At 45.7% G+C, this 17,544-nt stretch overlaps 1 protein-coding gene across 1 annotated transcript in view; it reads right to left on the bottom strand.

Moving 5' to 3' along the window:
• The window catches only part of GLB1L2 (galactosidase beta 1 like 2), a 53,077-nt gene that overhangs the window by 15,410 nt on the left and 20,123 nt on the right, over positions 1-17,544 (bottom strand). Inside the window, exons 8-9 of the mRNA XM_036743995.1 lie at positions 9,417-9,498; positions 7,276-7,340 (exon numbers count right to left, since the gene is read on the bottom strand). Of these exons, the coding sequence (XP_036599890.1) occupies positions 7,276-7,340; positions 9,417-9,498 (147 nt within the window). The remainder of the gene's footprint in view (positions 1-7,275; positions 7,341-9,416; positions 9,499-17,544) is intronic.

The following is a 17,544-nucleotide window of genomic DNA, read 5'->3' as shown; positions in this document are numbered from 1 at the left end:
TACAGATCAGCAAACTGAAGCAAACAGGGTTAAGGGACTTGGCCAGGGTCACACAGCTAGTAAGGGTCTGAGGCCAGATTTGATCTCAGGAAGATGAGTCTTCCTGATTCCAGACCCACCTCACTGACAATAGGTGCGATTAATAGCCTCCCCATTTTACAGATACAGAAAATGAAGCTGACAGAAGCAATGGCTAGCTAGTAAATATCTGAAGGAGGATTTGAAATCATTTCCTTTTGATTCTATCCATTCTTTCAGAACTCTGTCCACTACGCCACCTAGCTCCCTTCATCAAAGACACTCCTCCCTTCCCCCGGGAGCCCTGGCACCTGTTTGAGGCTCAGGTTCACCTTGCCCTGCCTGCTTGTACCAGTCTTCGCCACCTGGAGTGCTGTGCCCAGGGCAAGAAAGCATCTCTTGTTTCTTTGCTGCACCTCTAGGTGGGTCCTCAAGCTTTTCTGGAAGCTACCACATTAGCTTAGAATATCATCAGCTGGGAAGAGCCTAGGGAGCTACAGATAGGGTGGGCTGTCCTCAGTAGGGCAATCAGAAATTCTTCCACTTGCCTATGGAGTAACACAAAGTTTTTTTCATATTTCCAGTGTTGGGAAGGGGGCGGTACGTGGTGCCTGTTAATAAGCCTCAGAAAATTTAACTAGAGATTTTTCAATGTAGGGACCTGGCTAAGATCTTTTAGGGAGGTTGTCACCACTGGCTTTAGAGAAAGTGTTGCACGCGAGTGAACAGAATGACACCTGAGTCTCATGACTATGGGATCCAAGAAATGAGAGAGCCCCAAATCTCATCTCGGAGTCGCCTCGCCTCACTCCTGCCATTCACCCATCACATCCCATCAATGACTAAGACCCTGTCCCTTCTTCCTTCCTGATGACTCAAGCTTGTGAAAGGCTCAAGCCTTTCTTTCCATGGCCACTGTCACTGTCCAGTTATGATCCTTAGAACTCCTTGATCTAGGGGTGTGTTAGAGCCTGATTAAACTGGCTCATGAGGGCCAACTGTTCAGTTTTTAGCATGACCATTTACACCTCAGAAATCAGCAAACGCTACAAATCAGGCTTGATTTATTGGGTTTTTTTTTTGATTGTCTAGACTTAAGTGATGAGGAAAATGTTAATAATGCAAATCAAACTTTAAAGTGTGTCATCCACACTCTTTTTTTGGAGAGTTGGTTGTTAAACATTGACCAACGCACTTCTAAATTTCTGTCCCTTGATCTAAAACCTTCCATGAGATCTCACTGCCTCCAGGATAAAGTCCAAACTGCTTAACCTGGCATTCAAGACTTCCCCAATGCCAGGCCCAGTTTACCTTTTCCTCTTCTCTCCCTGCAGGCAAAATATTCTATTCAAACTAGTAGGCTCACCATTCCCTATATATCTTGTGTGTTCCCTCTACCATACCTTTGCTCATCCAACCAGAGCTGGCCACCCATGCAAAGAGGTTTCCCTGGATAAGGTCCCTCACTCCCCTGTGCCTTAAGGCCCCTTTCCCCTCACTGGGCAGGGTTTAGAGGTCAGACTAAGTAACACAGACTTCTGTAAGATAATTAGTAATAATAATAATAGCCAACATTGCTATAGCGTTTACTATGTGCCAAGTATGGTGCTAGGTGCTCTACGGTTTCTATCTCACTTGGTCCTCACAACAACCCTGGGAGGTAGATGCTATTATCATCCTCATTTTACAGATGGGGAAACCAAACAGATGTTAAGTGGCCTGCCCAAGGTCACACAGCAAGTAAGGGTCTGAGGCTGGATTTGAGTTCAGGTCTTCCTGCTTCCAGGTCTGGCCCCCTATCCACTGTGCCGCCTGGCTGCCCCAGATAGCTGTCTGTGGCTGGAATAGGAGTCCATGAAGCATGAGCAAGGGAAAATGTAGGGTGGCCTTATGAAGAGAGGCATTAGACAAATACCCTGTGTCCTGCACTTGCTCTCCCAGTCATCTTGATAAAGACGTAGAGCAGAGGAGACACTGTGATACGATCGGACACTCCCACTCCCTTTGTCCATTTTCCTGATAGGCAAAAGGGGAATATGGAATTACTGAAGAACCCTTAAAGGCTGCCTGTCAAAACAGGGGTATGATCTGGTCAGAGATGGTCTCTTCAAAGAGGACAAAGACAGAAGAGTCCTTTGAAGAACAGGCAGGTCCTCCATGAAACATTCCTTTGCACAGAAAAAAAAATTCCTATGTAGGTAAGATGGTGGGATAGTGAATAGAGAGCTGGGCCTAGAGTCAGGATGACCTAAATTCAAATCCAACCTCAGACACTTACTAGCTGTGTGACCCTGGGCAAGTCACTTAATGCTGTTTGCCTCAGTTTCCTCATTTGTAAAATGAGCTGGAGAAGGAAATGATGAAACTGCTCCAGTATCTTTGCCTAGAAAACCCCAAATGGGGTCATAAAGGATCAGACATGACTGAAACGACTGAACAACAACAACATTCACAGCTAGTGAGATTGCCGTGTGTCTGTGGGACAAAGAAAGACATGTCATAAGACCCAAGGCCACTGGACAAGAGGAGGCTGCCTCCTCAAGACAAGAACCTAAAGGAATCTCCCAGTCTTTTTGTTCCTGAACTTTGCCCAATACAGTCCCTGCAGGCAGACAGACTCTACGTGGTACAGGTACCTTTGTACCTTTGTACCCCGGTACAAGAGAGCACCCAGATTTACAGATCTATCACCCAGGATTCACAATCATGGTCCTGCTAGTCAGCTTGGGTGCAAATATTCTCCATGGAAGTGTATAATCAGCCACTACCACCATGCGAATGGCTGTTAGAAACACCACACTCTTCCACAGGGAGAGGGAGGTTAGCCCATTTTCACTGTCTGTTATTAAGGTAAAAGGATTTAGTGCTTCACTGAATAAGGGAGGTCAAACTCAGGCAGGTCTGGGTTGAGGCAAAATTTCTGGGTTTACAATGCCAGTCTTGGGCATCTCTCCTAGGAAACAAGATTTGGGGAGGTAGCAATCTTCTCTCTTATTCTGGATACTAGAAATATTTAATCAATATACCAAGGAGAATGGGTCACTGGGGAAGGAGATGAAAGAAGGTATAGATAGCACCTTGCAAAGCCATGCTGGAGATTCCCCCGGGAAATCCCTACAGCATTGGGGTTGTAGGAAGCAGTCAATGGACAATTAGCATCGGCATTTCCTCCAGGGGGCACCTAGGAGTGCCAGGGAGCAGAAAGAGTGCCAGGTTATACATAAGGGTAAATGGCACATATGCTGGGAATTATGGTTAATAGATGCTAGAAGCCATGCAGGTGAGATAGTTATGATGTTGGGGCCTACGAATTTCCTCCTTATGTGTTGCCTGTGATGAGTGGGGTTTGTTCAAAGGTGTCAGAGTTGGCCTGGGATCATAGCTACTCTAGGGCCCACCTGCAGTGTGCCCCAGAATTGGAGCGATGAAGCTGTGATCATATCGAGTCTAGAGTGACCTCTGAATTGTACCAGGTGAGATTTCTCTTGGTCCTATGGGAAAGGTAACCAGAACTAGCCACTGGAAATGAAACATGTATTGGATGAGAAACTCAAATTTCAAGAAGAAAAGGGAATAATAAATAATAATAAAGCTAATATTTATATAGTGCTTTAAAGTTTACAGAACTTCATAAATATTGTCTCATTTGATCTCCACCACAACCCTAGGAAGTAGGTGTTATTATTATCCCCATTTTATGAATGAGGAAACTGAGGCAAACAGGTTAGGTGACTTGTCCAGGGTCACAGAGCTGGTATCTGAAGCCAAATTTGAACTCAGAATTTCTTGACTCCAGGAAATCCACTGCATCGTCTTGATGCCTAATATAGACCTGTTCTGTGTCCTAAAGGTCACTCCAAAATGGGTGACAAGTTGAGACTTAAATGTAGCTCTCAAAGATCCTTCCCCACCCCGCCTCCACGACATAATTGTATTTGACAGAGTTTGGCTCTCAAATAAAGTAGGTTCACGGCCACCACCACAACAAACCAGTAGAAAACCTGACCTTTGAAGGGACTGATGAGCAGGACCCTGGATTTTTCAGGATGTCAGGGGTTTTATCACAGCTTTGAGGGGAGTGAAAGATTACTGAGGCTCTTGAATCACTGAAAGATTTGAAACTTTAATGATAGGCCACTTAGAGACACTTTCAAGTTACAGAAGTGTAATGAATACCCATTAATCCTCCAACAAAGCTCAATGACTGCTAAGTGATCTTCACAGGGGTAGCGCCTCAGAGGATCCATAGGACCTCATGGAGGAAGAGGATGTGACTCAAGAATTCTACTCATTGGAAGCCAAGAATACTTTTTTGGCTTTGGCATTTAACTGCATGACCTAGGGCAAGCCCTGTCTCCTGCTGGGCCTCCCATTGATCCTCTGGTGGCAGAGAGTGAACTAAATAATAGCTAAGGTCCCTTCCAGCCCTAAATTCCATGACTCATAAAGTTCCCATGCCATCAGGCTTGGGAAGAAACAGGTCAGTGCTAATTTCAAGAAGAAACTTGAGTTTGGGCTGCATGTGGGCCTGGCTTTGAGCCATCCCAGGACCTTGTCAGAGGGCCCCAGAAGACCTTTGGGCATAGACCTAGGCCCCAAGGGAGCCCCCTGGGCAGCCTGCTGCCATGCCTGCCTTTCATGCTTTTGCAGTGATGATAGAGCTTCTGTGGAGCAATGTTCTTTTCCATTTGCTATTCCTGTTCACAGTCAGTGAACCATCAATTCTTTCCCCGTTCTGCCTCCCGAAATCCTGTGCATCCTTCAAGATGCAGGTCAAATCTCAGTGTTCCATGAGGCCTTCTTTCCTTAGCAACTTCACTGGAAGCTCTGGCCCTAGCCTATGTGATTACCTCTGTCACTAATGATTCATTTATGACATGCCTGCTGCCATTTATTATAGTTATTAGTGTTGTGTGTGTGTCTGAGCAGCTCTCTCTCCCTCTCCCTCTCTCACTCTCACTCTCACTCACTCTCACTCTCTCACACACACACACACACACACACACACAGAAGTTGCTTGAGGGAAGAGACCTTTCTATATGCCAGAGCCTAAGCATGATGGAGTGGGTGGAGCAGGGGAGGGAGTTCCTCACTAAATATTGTCTCTAGTGGAAACATGCCCTTTCAGAGCTAACACTCAGGATTCTCCTGAAGGTTCTTTCTTTTCCAACAATACTGCCCAGTGGACTGAGCTCAGTGTCCACAGCACTCACACCAAAGCCAGTGGAAGCAGGAGCAATGCCTTCAACTCTTCTGACCAGGCCTGGGGCAGAGCTGACACAACTCCAGAGAATAGCTTGACTTAGGCAGGATATAGACACCTGACCCAAATGGGGCCTATGCTCAGGTCATTTTTTTCCACTTCGGAGAGATGCACAGACTTGGCCATCAAAAAAAAAAATCAATCTGCGGAGGATTTGGCAGTAAATTCTCCTTAATCCATTGGATATTAAGTACGCATCCAAAGAACCTTCTTTCTTTTTTCCCTCCAGCTTCCCTGAAATCAGATTAACTGCCTTCCTGATGCCAATGAACTTCCCCAAGACTTGAGAGACAGAGTCTGCAAGCTAGGTTCAGAGGGTTCTTGTCTTGAGGAGGCAGCCTCTTCTTGTCCATTGGCCTTGGGTCCTATGACACATCTTTCTTTATCCCACAGACACATGGTAATCTCACTCGTTGTGAATGTTTCTGTTGTTCAGTAGTTTCAATCACATCCAACTCTTTGTGACTCCATTTGAGGTTTTCTTGGTAAAAATACTGGAGTAGCTGACAAGGCCCAAATTCCCCATCTACTACCACATCCTTTTGGGGTTCTGAGAAAGAGCCATCCTCAGCAGGATGTGGGTCCTGGGGCACATGATGATTTTGGAGTGCCCTGTCTCTAACACTTATTTATTGATAAAGAGAGACTAAAGGGAACATCAAGGGCAGGCCCAAAGGAAATCAAGTATTCCAGAAGGTCAAGATGTGAACTGAAGGGGAAGTGTTTCAGGATAGGGGTCTTGCTGCCAGGTGGGCATCTCTGCTTGTGATGCTGACTCTAAGGATACTACCAGCACCCAGGGCATTTTTCAGCAGTCATCACCTCGTCTGACTCTTTGCCTTACACCAGCCGTGATTCCCATCAAAAGACATGAATCCCACGGCATGCATGGTACAGCGGAAACAGCCCTGGATCTGAAGTAGAGGACCTAGACTGAAATCTCACTCTGACCTTTACGATCTGTGGGGCCTTGGATGGGTCACTTATCTTCGCTGCACCTGTTTCTTCATCCGTAAAATAAGATCGGGTTAGATGGTCTCTGAGGTCCCTCCCAGCTACAGATCCATGACCTCACACGATGATCTTACTTATGACCAATGACCCATATTGGCCAAACCCTAAGGACAGCTCTAGTCATATCTGGGGTGATGGGAGAGTAGAAAGTGGATGCTCAAAATTAATAGGATCTAAATGATGGTTTTCCTCCCATGATCTCCATGGCCTGCCAAGACAAAACAGATCCCTAAACTACCTAACACTGGAAAGACCAGATGCACGAACTGACGCAAAAAAAATTGGGGGGGGGTGGGGGGGGTAGTATGCTTACTATAATTTGCTCCACAGTATACATTGTATATTTTATTATAATTTTCTATAATTTCTCCTATCTGTGCAAATACACTTTAAATAAAAATGATTACAAGTTATTTCAAATTAAAATTATAACATCTTTCATTCTGCCATCTCTATTTTCTTTGCCTTATGGATTAAAAAACACACTGTATCAATTGCTGCAGCTGGGGTCTTTAACCTTTTTTTAAGTTCTTGTCTTTAGGCCCCAGTGAAACCCACACAGAGGCTGGCAATGGGGCTCTCTGGGGCTGGGAAAGTAGGAAAACTCATGCTACAAATTCCCTTAGAGGACTCCAAAATCTTAAAAACCTGCAGGAGTGCGGGGAAGTGGGGGTCTTTTGTCTGCTTTACCCAGGACGGACAGTGATAAGAGGGGAGGGAGCCATCTGTGGCATGACAGCACAAGTCCTAGGAGGCCCCGTGTGATTGAGGGACAGGATCTAGGAGCACCTCAAGCTTCTGGTGCTGTCCCTGAGAAGCCTCTTATCTTCAGAAGCTTCTTGAAGTTCCAGTTACCAGGAAGAAGGAGGGGGAGAATTTCCACTTTCCTGCCAAAGCTCCTTGACTTGACTATGCTGATGACCACTGAAAATACTCAGATGTTTAGACAAGAAAGACTCTTCTATTCATAGTATCCTTACCTGGAATGAATGGAGATAGTTGAAAATCATGGAATCCACATGCTTCAAATTAACGGTAGCCAGCACTGTCGGAAAAAAAAGAGAGAAATGCTGTAACAATGACATTAATAATAGCTAGAATTTATATGGTGCTATGAGGTTTGCAAAGACCTTTACATATTTTATCTCACTTGATTCTCAAAATAGCACTATATAACAGGTGCTATCCTCATTTTTACAGATAAGGAAACTGAGGCACAAAAAGGCTAAGTGACTTGTCTATGGTCAAACAACTAATAGGTATCTGAGACAGGATTTGAACTCTGGGAGACTTGACTCCAATCCATCACTCTATCCACTGTACCCCCTTGATTCCTGTACAAGTTGTACTGACACCAGGGACCACTGGGAGGAGGAATGCCATCCAGACCAAGGGAGGTCAAGATGCTCCTGGTCTCAGCCAAAAGATATAGGAGCCGGCTTCTCTATTTACATTCTCTATTGGCTTATCCAGAGCATCCTAGGCTAGGGTCTAAGTAGAAAAAAGGTGGTTACTGAAAATCCTTGGCCTCAGCTATAGAACCCACCATGAACAACATCCAAGGGATGATAAAAAATAAATATCCATCATTAGAACCAAACTATTCTTCAACCTGCCATTAAAATCTCTGATTGTCCTTTCATAGATGTATCATTTCCTTAACTACACTCTCTATTTCTGCTGATTATACGTTTGTCTAGACTCTTATTAAACAACAGGTTTCCAGAGAGCAAGGACCACATCCAGTCTTTACTCTGAATCCTGACAGTCCAGGACTTTGGGTCAGGTCCAGCACTTGCCCTGGTGAGGCAAGCAAGTGGATAGAGCTTGGCCACTAGCTCCATTCTCCTGGTACAATGGATGAAGCAATGGAAGCAATGATAAGGAGACAGTGACCCCTGGTGGAGAAGACAGGAAATTTCTGCTGCCTTGAAAAAGGCTGGGAAATCCTGGGCCCTCTGAAGAAAGATTTCTCTTCTACCTGCCTCCTCTCTCTTGGACTATAAGAAAAGGTCCCTCCTCTCTTCACTGCTCCTCAGGACCTGAGCCTCTGGCAGGACTCCACTTGTGAGTCACTTCCATGGTATTCCCTCAAGTGGCATCCTCACCCCCTTTCCAAGGCCCCAGACAGAGATAGGCATTCTGAAAAAATGTCAATCAAAAGGAAAGAGGAAGTGACATGTACCCCTGAATGAATGAAGGAGATGTACCCACAGTTTAAAGGGCTTGTCTGAGGCTTGTCTCCCCATGGCCATGCTCTCTCAACACTACATGGCCTGGTCCTCCCACAGAGACTTTCACCAGTGGTCCTTACCTAGAGGGTGAAGGCAAATATACACCTAAAAGACGGCCCCACAATCCAGGGCTGCCAGTGTTCCTGTGTCCCATGTGCAAACACAGCATCACAGGCAACAAACAGCATGATGCGAGTCAGAGCGAGGAGGAAGGGTGACTCACACTCAGCTGTGGCCAAGGTTAGGAAGGTCCGCCACGAAGCCCAGAGATGTGAACAGCAGCAGAGCCTGGACAGCAGACAGAGTGAAGGGCTTGTGCTAAGGGGCTCCTCAGAGCTGCTTCCCTGGATCTAGCTGTTCCCCCACTTTCCCCTTCTTCCATCTCAAAATATACTCGCTTCTCACTTGATAAGACCTCATGGTTTTGGTATTCATTGGTCCAATCACTGTTTCTCTTCTCTCGTATCACCTGCTCCCATATCACCTGGCTCTTACCTGCCTCATTTATTTCATATGGTTTGCAAACACAGGATCAATAGCTTTTAGATAATTCTGCTGGCTCCCAACTTTATTGTCGGCCCATCCAGGCATGGGTCAAAAGGGAATTGGGGAGGATAGAAAAAAGTGTCCTATGACCTACAGAATCCTGTTACCTCCTCTGATGGAGTGGAGTAGTAAGGACAAAGAAGCAGATGTGTGAATGATTTCTAGACTCAGTCCTGTCACTTAGACCTGCCTCCCCTTTAAAGATGGAAATAGTGAAAACAGGGAAGAACAGGTTCAAGACAATCCCTGATGCTGGGCCTTGACCCTGATTCTGTCACTCATCTAGACAATGAGTTCTACCAGGCCCCCTGTTCAACTTCATGGTCCCGCCAGGTCTGTACCTCCTTCCAAGTAGCCTCCACTCAGACCATCCTTGTTGTCTGATGTCATAAGCAGCTCAACGATCCCTCTATTCAACAGGGCCTGAAGGGAAACAAAACAAGATGAAGCACCCACTTTCCTCCCTCCCTCCTTCCCTCTGTGGTTCCCTCCATTAGAAAAAGCAGTGAGAGCCACAAACAAAACCGTGATCCTGATAGGCAGAATGCAGAGAAGAGGCAAAGGAGATAAAACTAAGCATCCACATCCCTAAAACATAGAGAGTGAGGAGAAATTGCTACCTCGGCATTAGCCACGCTCAGCAGTGCCAAGGGGGTAATTAAGGCCCTAAATTGTTTTTGTGGGAATCACAGCTGGCGATGCTGCAGTGAAGATCGGACTTCTGGGTAGCTGCTCCCAAACTAGGTCAGGGTGGCTGGCTTCCCTCAGCCAGCCTGGCACTCTCAGGGTCAGTCAGTCACAATGAGGCAGGGATCCTGTAGTCTCACTGGCCTGCTGATTTGACTGGGACCTAGGTTTGTTCCTCTGGGTTTATGTTGGAGCTAGGAAGCACAGGGATATTACCTCCTATACCCCCAAGTCCAAACCACCAGCAGCCTGGTTGCCCAATTCACGAGAAACAGTCTTCAGAGCCCCAAAGAAGCTTTTACTTATTTATCTCTTGGGAAGAGGTCAGTACTTATTTTCCTTCTTTCTTTCATTCTTTCTTCCTTTTTCTCTCTTTCTTTCTCTAGGTATCCCAGAATGGGAGCCATCACTCAATTATCTAATGTCACTAGTGACAGAGGAAAGTGTTAATCTGCCCCTTTTCTAACCTAGGCCAGTCCTACCTCTATTTAGGCAGCCCCCTGATCCTGAGAGGTGCTGGGCTTAGTGTGGACGCCTGATCATCTTTAGTCCTAACTTAGCTCAGAACTCCCAAGCTCAAGTGATCCACCAGGCTCCGCCTCCCTGTAGCAAGGATTACAGGTATGTGCTAGCACTCCTGGTGATCTGGTATATCTGCAAACACGCTAAATGTACTCTCTGACCAACACTTTTCCCTTTGCCAGCACCACGGAGAGACGAACTTTGGTTCAATCTACCCACTTAGTCATAATCCTTGGAGAAAAGCATATCTGTTAGTACATTCTTACGAGCAGTACTCATGAAGGGCACCTTGAGGCCAGAATAGTCCGGGAGGGGGACAGGGGTAAGGATCTGATTGCTTCATTATCCCCAGTAATTATCAGAATCAGAAGACAGGATTGATGAAGTAACCTCACGAAGGCAGTAAAAAGATTTCTCTAAGAGCCCACTGGTTTCCTCCCTTGAGAAAGGCAATTTCCACTTCACAACTCCCATTGCCTTTTGACCAAAGGTCTAATTGTTAGAGGTTTAAAAAAATGCAATGTAGATGAGATGACAATTCTAGGATAGCACTGCATCCAGAAGTGAAACAAATTAGACCAAGAAAAATCATGCATGGTCAGTGTGTGTTACAGATCGGAGCCTGGCAGAGTGTAGCCTACTGAGTATCCCCCTACAGAATAAAAATATTTTTCCCATTTTGGTCCTCCTGGCCCTAAAGATCTTTTGTGTGGCTAGCTACCCGTATATAGAAAAGAATCAGGCAAGGGCTAGGAAGAAAAGGACACAGCAACCCTCTTTACACACCCAAGCCACGGGAACACTGAGGCGCCAATTATCATATCTGACGGTACTTTTTCAGGGGATCAGTACTCTTGCTGAACACAAACCACACAAACAGGGAAAACAATCACAGTTGCACACTAGGTTTATCCAGATCCATCTCACTCACTCCTGGCACATAAATTCTCAAGAACAATGATGTTCTTTAGTCAGCTTCACACAGAGAGACAAAAGAATGCATGCCCTTCCTCCATAAACACACTGGCTGCAGGCAGCCTCTGTGCAGGGCAAATTGAGGAAGAATATTGGGAGTGGCATCCTAGAGTAGGATGTCCAGTACGGTACAGGCACTAAAAATCATGCCATGGAATGATGAATCGATCAGCATTGATTAGGCACCTATTGTGTCAGGCACTATGCTCAGCTGAAGGAACCTGGCATGTTTGGGGGGGGAGTGTGAAAGCTGTCATGGCACATTTGAAGGGCTGTTACATGGAAAAGAGATTGTTCTGCTTGGCCTATGATGACAAATGGAAGATCCAGAGGATGAAAGGAGGCAGATTTTGGCTCATCATAAGGGAAAAAAAAGCAAAACAAAGTCTCCTAACAATTAGACTTGTGCAAAAGGGGAGAGAGCTAGAAGTAAGTGCTTAACAAACATCCGCTGACTTGATTTGAAAATGTTCAAGCCAAAGTCAGTTGACCACTGTTCATAGAGGTCTTTGAGAGCCCCTGTTCAGTTTCAAGCTGGGCCATGTGACTGCTAAGCTTCTTTCCAGCTTTAAGATTCTTTCTGGCTCCTCTCCTCCAAAAGGCCACACCTGGGGCTCTGCTGCCCCCACCAGCTCAGAGCAGCTACGCTTCATCTCACTGAGACAACACCCATAAGGCCAGTGTTTCTTGCAGTCTGGAATATGAAACTAGGGCCGGGTCACATGCACCCTGGTGCTGGCCATCAGGAACACAGTGCTGTGTGAGTGACTTCAGGGAGTCGGTACTTCTGTAGATAGAAATCGCCCCCCATCTATGCCTGCCCACGCTATGTGACTCTTGCCCCATCCTCCCACAGAGCCCGCATACGAGGTCCACCCAGTGCGCTGGGATCTTCCTCTAGATTCCCTGGGTGGAGAGCTGGTGTTGCAGTCAAGAAGGCTTGGTGAAAGGTCCACCTCAGACATCCTGGCTATGTGACCCTGGGTAAGTCACTTAATTTCTCACTGCCCCAAGTAACTCTCTAAGACTCCAAGCTGTAGAACAGGGCAGACCTGGACCAGCAGAGGGAGTTTCCTGACCAGGAAGTTCTCTACACCAGTGAAATTACAGGTCTGGGCCAAAACCAAAACAAAACAAAACAGCTGTTAGGATTGTGTGTGAATGATTATTAGGAATGATTAAAGCACTTCCCTATGCAAATAATTGTCTGAGGTAATGTCCCATTTTAATGAGCACTGATTTACATATTTATTTTTGAGCTAAATTTTCCCCAAAGTGATCAATGCCTAGTTTATTCTATACACTTGAAAAATATACTCTGCTGTCTTCAAGGAGGAGAGTAGTTATCCCTTCCACATCATGAATTTCTGCATTGTGGTTTCGATATATTGCAGGTCAGCACAAAAAATTAAATGGGAATTTGGGGGGAGTTTTGTTGACACAGAGGCAATGACCAAATAACCCAAATTTTATAATAAGCTACTGTAAAAACACCATAAAAGAAAAAGAAAAAATTCAGTCTCCTCAGCTACAAAGGGAAGGCCAAAAACTTCTACATGGATTTTCCAGATCACAGGAGGCACCATGCCCCTAACCTCCATGATGTGGAAAGGATAACTATACATCCTGCCAACGTGCACTCTTAGCAAAATAAGACAATCCTAAATTCACAAGCCTCTTGGCACATACCCACAGAGGGCAGCTCCTTCCTACAATGGCTGTCACCTGACATTCTCCAAGCTGAAGTCCTCCTTTGGAAGGTTCTATTCGATATAAGAAAGCAGAGAAGAAGAGCGGAAGAATGGATGGGGCTGTATGAGATGGTAGGTCGGATGGGAAGCGTTCCCCCATAGGTTATAAATAAGAGACCCCCACCCCAAGACAGGGAAGATGATAAGACTGCAGATGTGACAGCCTCAGGAAAAGACAGGTCCCAGGGACTTTCTCAGTCAGGATCCTCAACAGGGATAGGGGTTTGGAGAACTACAGATGCCGCTGGATATTTACAGCAAGAAACTCACCCAAACAAAGAGGCAGATCATGGCTACTGCAGAAGCTAGGAGCTTTCCAACTTGTTTTCTCAAAGTGTTTGGGGGAAAAGAGTAGAGTCAACAGATAGAGGTAATGAAGAAAAAAAGTGTCCAGTGTCTGACCACTGAACACCCCACCTCTGTCCACTACTGAAACAAAGCATATTAAGCTACCAAAAAACAAATAACAAGAATGGTCTCAACTAGATAGATAAGATACAGCCTAGGAGCAACATGAGGGCAAGAAGAGAGCATTGGCAACCTTCACCTCCAGGACTGAAAGTCCCAAAGCATGAATCAGTTCATACTAATGGGTCCTCACATCACAGATTTTCTGCATGGATGGCTTGATTCTTATTTAAAAACCACCTCTGCCTCTCACGTGGCTTGAGGGACTCATCCTTTAATATTACCCGAGACAGCCCACTTCCCACATAACCCCCTAGCTGTCATTAGGACTGTGATGTGGTTATATAAGAACACAGGATTGGAGATGGGGAGTGGGGGAGAGAGACCTGAGTTCAAAGGTCTACTTTCAAGTTCTGTCACTCATTAGCCATGTGGCAAATTCACTTCATTTCTCTGGACATCAGTTTGCTCACCTGTTAAATAAAGAGGTACTGCAAGAAATAGAATTTTAGAGCTGAAAGAAATCTTTCAGCTCTAAGGTGCCACACAAAGCTAAATGTCTGAAAAAATAACATTACATTATAGCATATTAGTAAACATATGTATTATATTTTTACTTATATTACTGCAAGGCACTTCCCTCACCACAACCCAGTGAGGTAGGTCATACCACTGTCATGAGTCCCATTTTAATGATGAGGAAACCAAGGCTCAATGAGATTACATGACTTCCTCACAATCATACAGCTGGCAAATATCAGAGCCAGGTCTCCTGGCTCCAGGACTCTTTTCACTAGGCCAAGATGAAGAAGCTGCCTCATCCTGGATCCTCAATTATCAAATGAAGGATTCAAGTTTAATCTGGAGCTTAGCCAGTTAAAGTGTTAGAAGCTGGCCAAGGAGAAAAGGCCAGCTTCAACTGAAAGATCATCTTGGTAGCCAGTGGCCTCAGTCGGCCTTCCAGAGTAGTTCATATTTGAAACATGGGCAAACAAAAAAGGGAAAAATCACAACAGATTTTAGTGAAAGAGAAAAGTACAGAGAATGAAGATTCACCTAGAGATGAAAAGGCTAAGTAGTAGCTCATTTATTGATAGATAAAGATGGATAAAGATGACTCAGTCTCCAACTTGGATGAGGAATTCAGCATGTAGGACTGACTTTAGAATTTCCCACAGCTCGCAGAGGTTGTAGGTTGACCGAGGTGAGTGAAGGAAGTCTGCCATTTAGGACAAACAGAAGAGGCCTTAAGTCTGGACTAGCTCCTCTGTAATCTTACCTGAAGCTGGAGAAGCACAGTATAAAAAGAGCCTGGAGTCAGGGGACCTGGATTCAAACAGTACCTCTGACACTCCCCACCTGTGGGATCTTGGGTAAGTCACTTAACCACCTTGGGTCTCAGCTATAAAATAAAGAACTGGGTTATTTGACCCCTGAGAGCCTGCCCAGCTCTGGATATTTATCCACATGAGTTAGACAAGTAATTCTTTTGGCAAGACACAATGGTGATTGCTCAAGGCCATACCAGGAGGGGGCTAGGAGTGGTCTGCCATCCACTTGGCAGGTGAGTCTGTCACAGGTATGCAAAGTACATATGGTTGCACACACTCCAATTTTCCTCCTTCCTCTCTTCACCATGGTAACTACTACCCCTCCCCACCTTGCCAGGCCACAAGCTGGCCAAAAGAGAATAAAGAATCCCCAGATGTCGTGCCTCACCAAGGGCTATACCCTTGTGTCTTGAGGTACTGTTTGGGTAAGAATGGTTTAAGCTATAATTTTCAGGAACTGCTGAAGAAATTGGTACCTTGGCCACAGGAGGGTCAGTGAGAAGCCTCTCCCCCATCCCCCTTTCACCTCTTGAATTTATAAACCTCAGTCTTAAGCAGCTTCAGGGAAGCAAAGGTTTTAATTTCCTCCCCCACCCCCAACACAGACCCATCTCCCCAGACACCAAGGGAATCAAGTGTAAGCAGAAGGTGAAGTCCCTGAAGCGGCTCCAGGCTCGTAGCTCATGCCGATGAGACTTCTCTCTCCCTACAGCAGAGTAATAAGATAAACAACTCCCTGCAATCACAAGACCCCAGAGACCAGCTTGGAGAGACGTGTGAAATGTGTAGGAGAGAGTCATTGGGCCTGTCTGTGATCTAGCTGTCTTGTACCTTGTAGGTACTCATTTGACGTCTATGAAACAAAGGAACAACTAACTTAGAGAAGTGGTTGGGGAAAGGACAAGTGACTGCTCGGGAATCCCTCTGCACTTGACTTAGTCATGAGACAAAGAGGCTGAGAAACAAGCAGCTTCCCTTCCCAGGGCCCCGGGGGTGTCCTCCCTTCACAGAGAGACCCCTTTGCTACGCAGACCCCATGGGGAGAGGAGAGGAGAGAGGGAAGTGGGACTTAAGAAGGGATGTGAGCTGTAGAAAAAGGGATGAACTAAGAGTGAGGAGTGTGGGATCACAAGCTTCTGCCAGCAAGGAAAGCATTCAGTGGATCCCGAAAAAGAACTCTCTTGGTGGGGACCAGCCTGCTCAGAAGAGAAATTTCACCCCAGAGAACCAAGAGTCAAAGCAATTCTAGCTCTAGGTCAACTCCTACAATCACCCACCAAGGTGCTCCATGGCCTTCGAAACTAGTCCCTCATCTATCTGTATACTCTGTGTAGAGGGAAGGGAGAATCTTCCAGCCCCCATTTAATCCTACTAGATACTGCTATCTGTGTGTTCAGTTTGACTCAGTGACGAATCTTTCCCTTGCCTGATCCCTTTGTCTGTATGTACCATTTTCAGTCGTATCTGACTCTTCATGACCCCTTTTGGAATTTCCTTGGCAAAGATACTGGAATGGTTTGCCATTTCCTTCTCCAGCTCATTTTACAGATGAGGAAACTGAGGCAAACAGGGTTAAGTGACTTGCCCAGGGTCACACAATTAGTATGTGTCTGAGGCCAGATTTGAATTCAGGTCTCCTGACTCCAGGCCTGGCTCTCTATCCACTGTGCTACCTAGCTGCTAGGGAACTTCCTAAATGTCTTCCTTTGTGCCTGTCCCACCTCCCCAGTTAGAGCATAAGTATCTCAAACATCTGGTCAAGTCTCTCCTCTACTTTAAAAAAAATCTTCCTTAGTTTCCGACTGCCTCCCAAGCAAAGTTTGTATTCCTTTGGCTGACTTCAAGTCACATTACAACATGGCACCAATCTACCTTTCCAGCTGTTTCTCATCCTATTCCCCTCCACATACTGGATGTCTTACAAAAACTGGATCATTCAATGTCCCCCTCACAGCCCCACTCCTGTACCTTTGATCACATTATCCCCTATTCCTAAAATATCACAGAATCATAGAATTAGAGCTGGAAGGGACTTTGGGTCATCTAATCCAACCCTCATTTTGTACATGAGGAAACTGAGGCCCAGAGAAACAACTGACCCAAGGTCACATAGGAAGTAAGTGGCAGAGCTGGGAAATGAACCCTGAAATTCAGCACTCTTTCCCCTGCACTGGGCTGCTTCAACCTCCCCTTCCCCCTCCATTCCCTTGTGCTTCTTGAATTTATAAACCTCCTCTAAAGACCAGTTCAAAGGCCCCCTCCCCCAAGGAGCCTTCCCTGCTCCTCCCAGGTAACAATGAACTGTTCTCCCCCAGACCTCACCCCCTCAAATAAAACCACTTCATTTTATACCTAAAGCCCTTATCACATGCGACAGTTATCCTTAAGTGCTATCCTAACACCCATAAAACAAGAAAGAACTACATCTGGAATTTGTGGAAACACAGACCTGTTAAGAGTGGGGTCATTAAGTTTATCTAAACTTGACCACAAAGTGACCAGCAAACAGTGGGCAAAAGAAGGGCTGGGGCAGCATTTTCAGTTTCTATTCTATTCTCTCCACATATCTCTAGCTTCTACTAAAAGACAATTACTAACTGATGCTTAGCACATGCTGTTGATAAATGGCTATTTCTATCGCTATTCCAATCAAAGTGTGACAAGGGGCCCAGGGCTTGGGACAGCCCTAACACTAGAGGGACAACCTCCATTTTCTATTCTGCTGAGCCCCAGGGGAAAAATTTATCTCCAAGAAGTAGCAGAGGCTTCTGTGGTTGTGAAGGATGATGGAATGA

Source organism: Trichosurus vulpecula, chromosome 2 (genome assembly GCF_011100635.1).
Source record: "Trichosurus vulpecula isolate mTriVul1 chromosome 2, mTriVul1.pri, whole genome shotgun sequence".
Taxonomy (NCBI): Eukaryota; Metazoa; Chordata; class Mammalia; order Diprotodontia; family Phalangeridae; genus Trichosurus; species Trichosurus vulpecula.
Note: the sequence above shows the minus strand (reverse complement) of the source record. Positions and strands in the feature narration are given on the sequence as shown.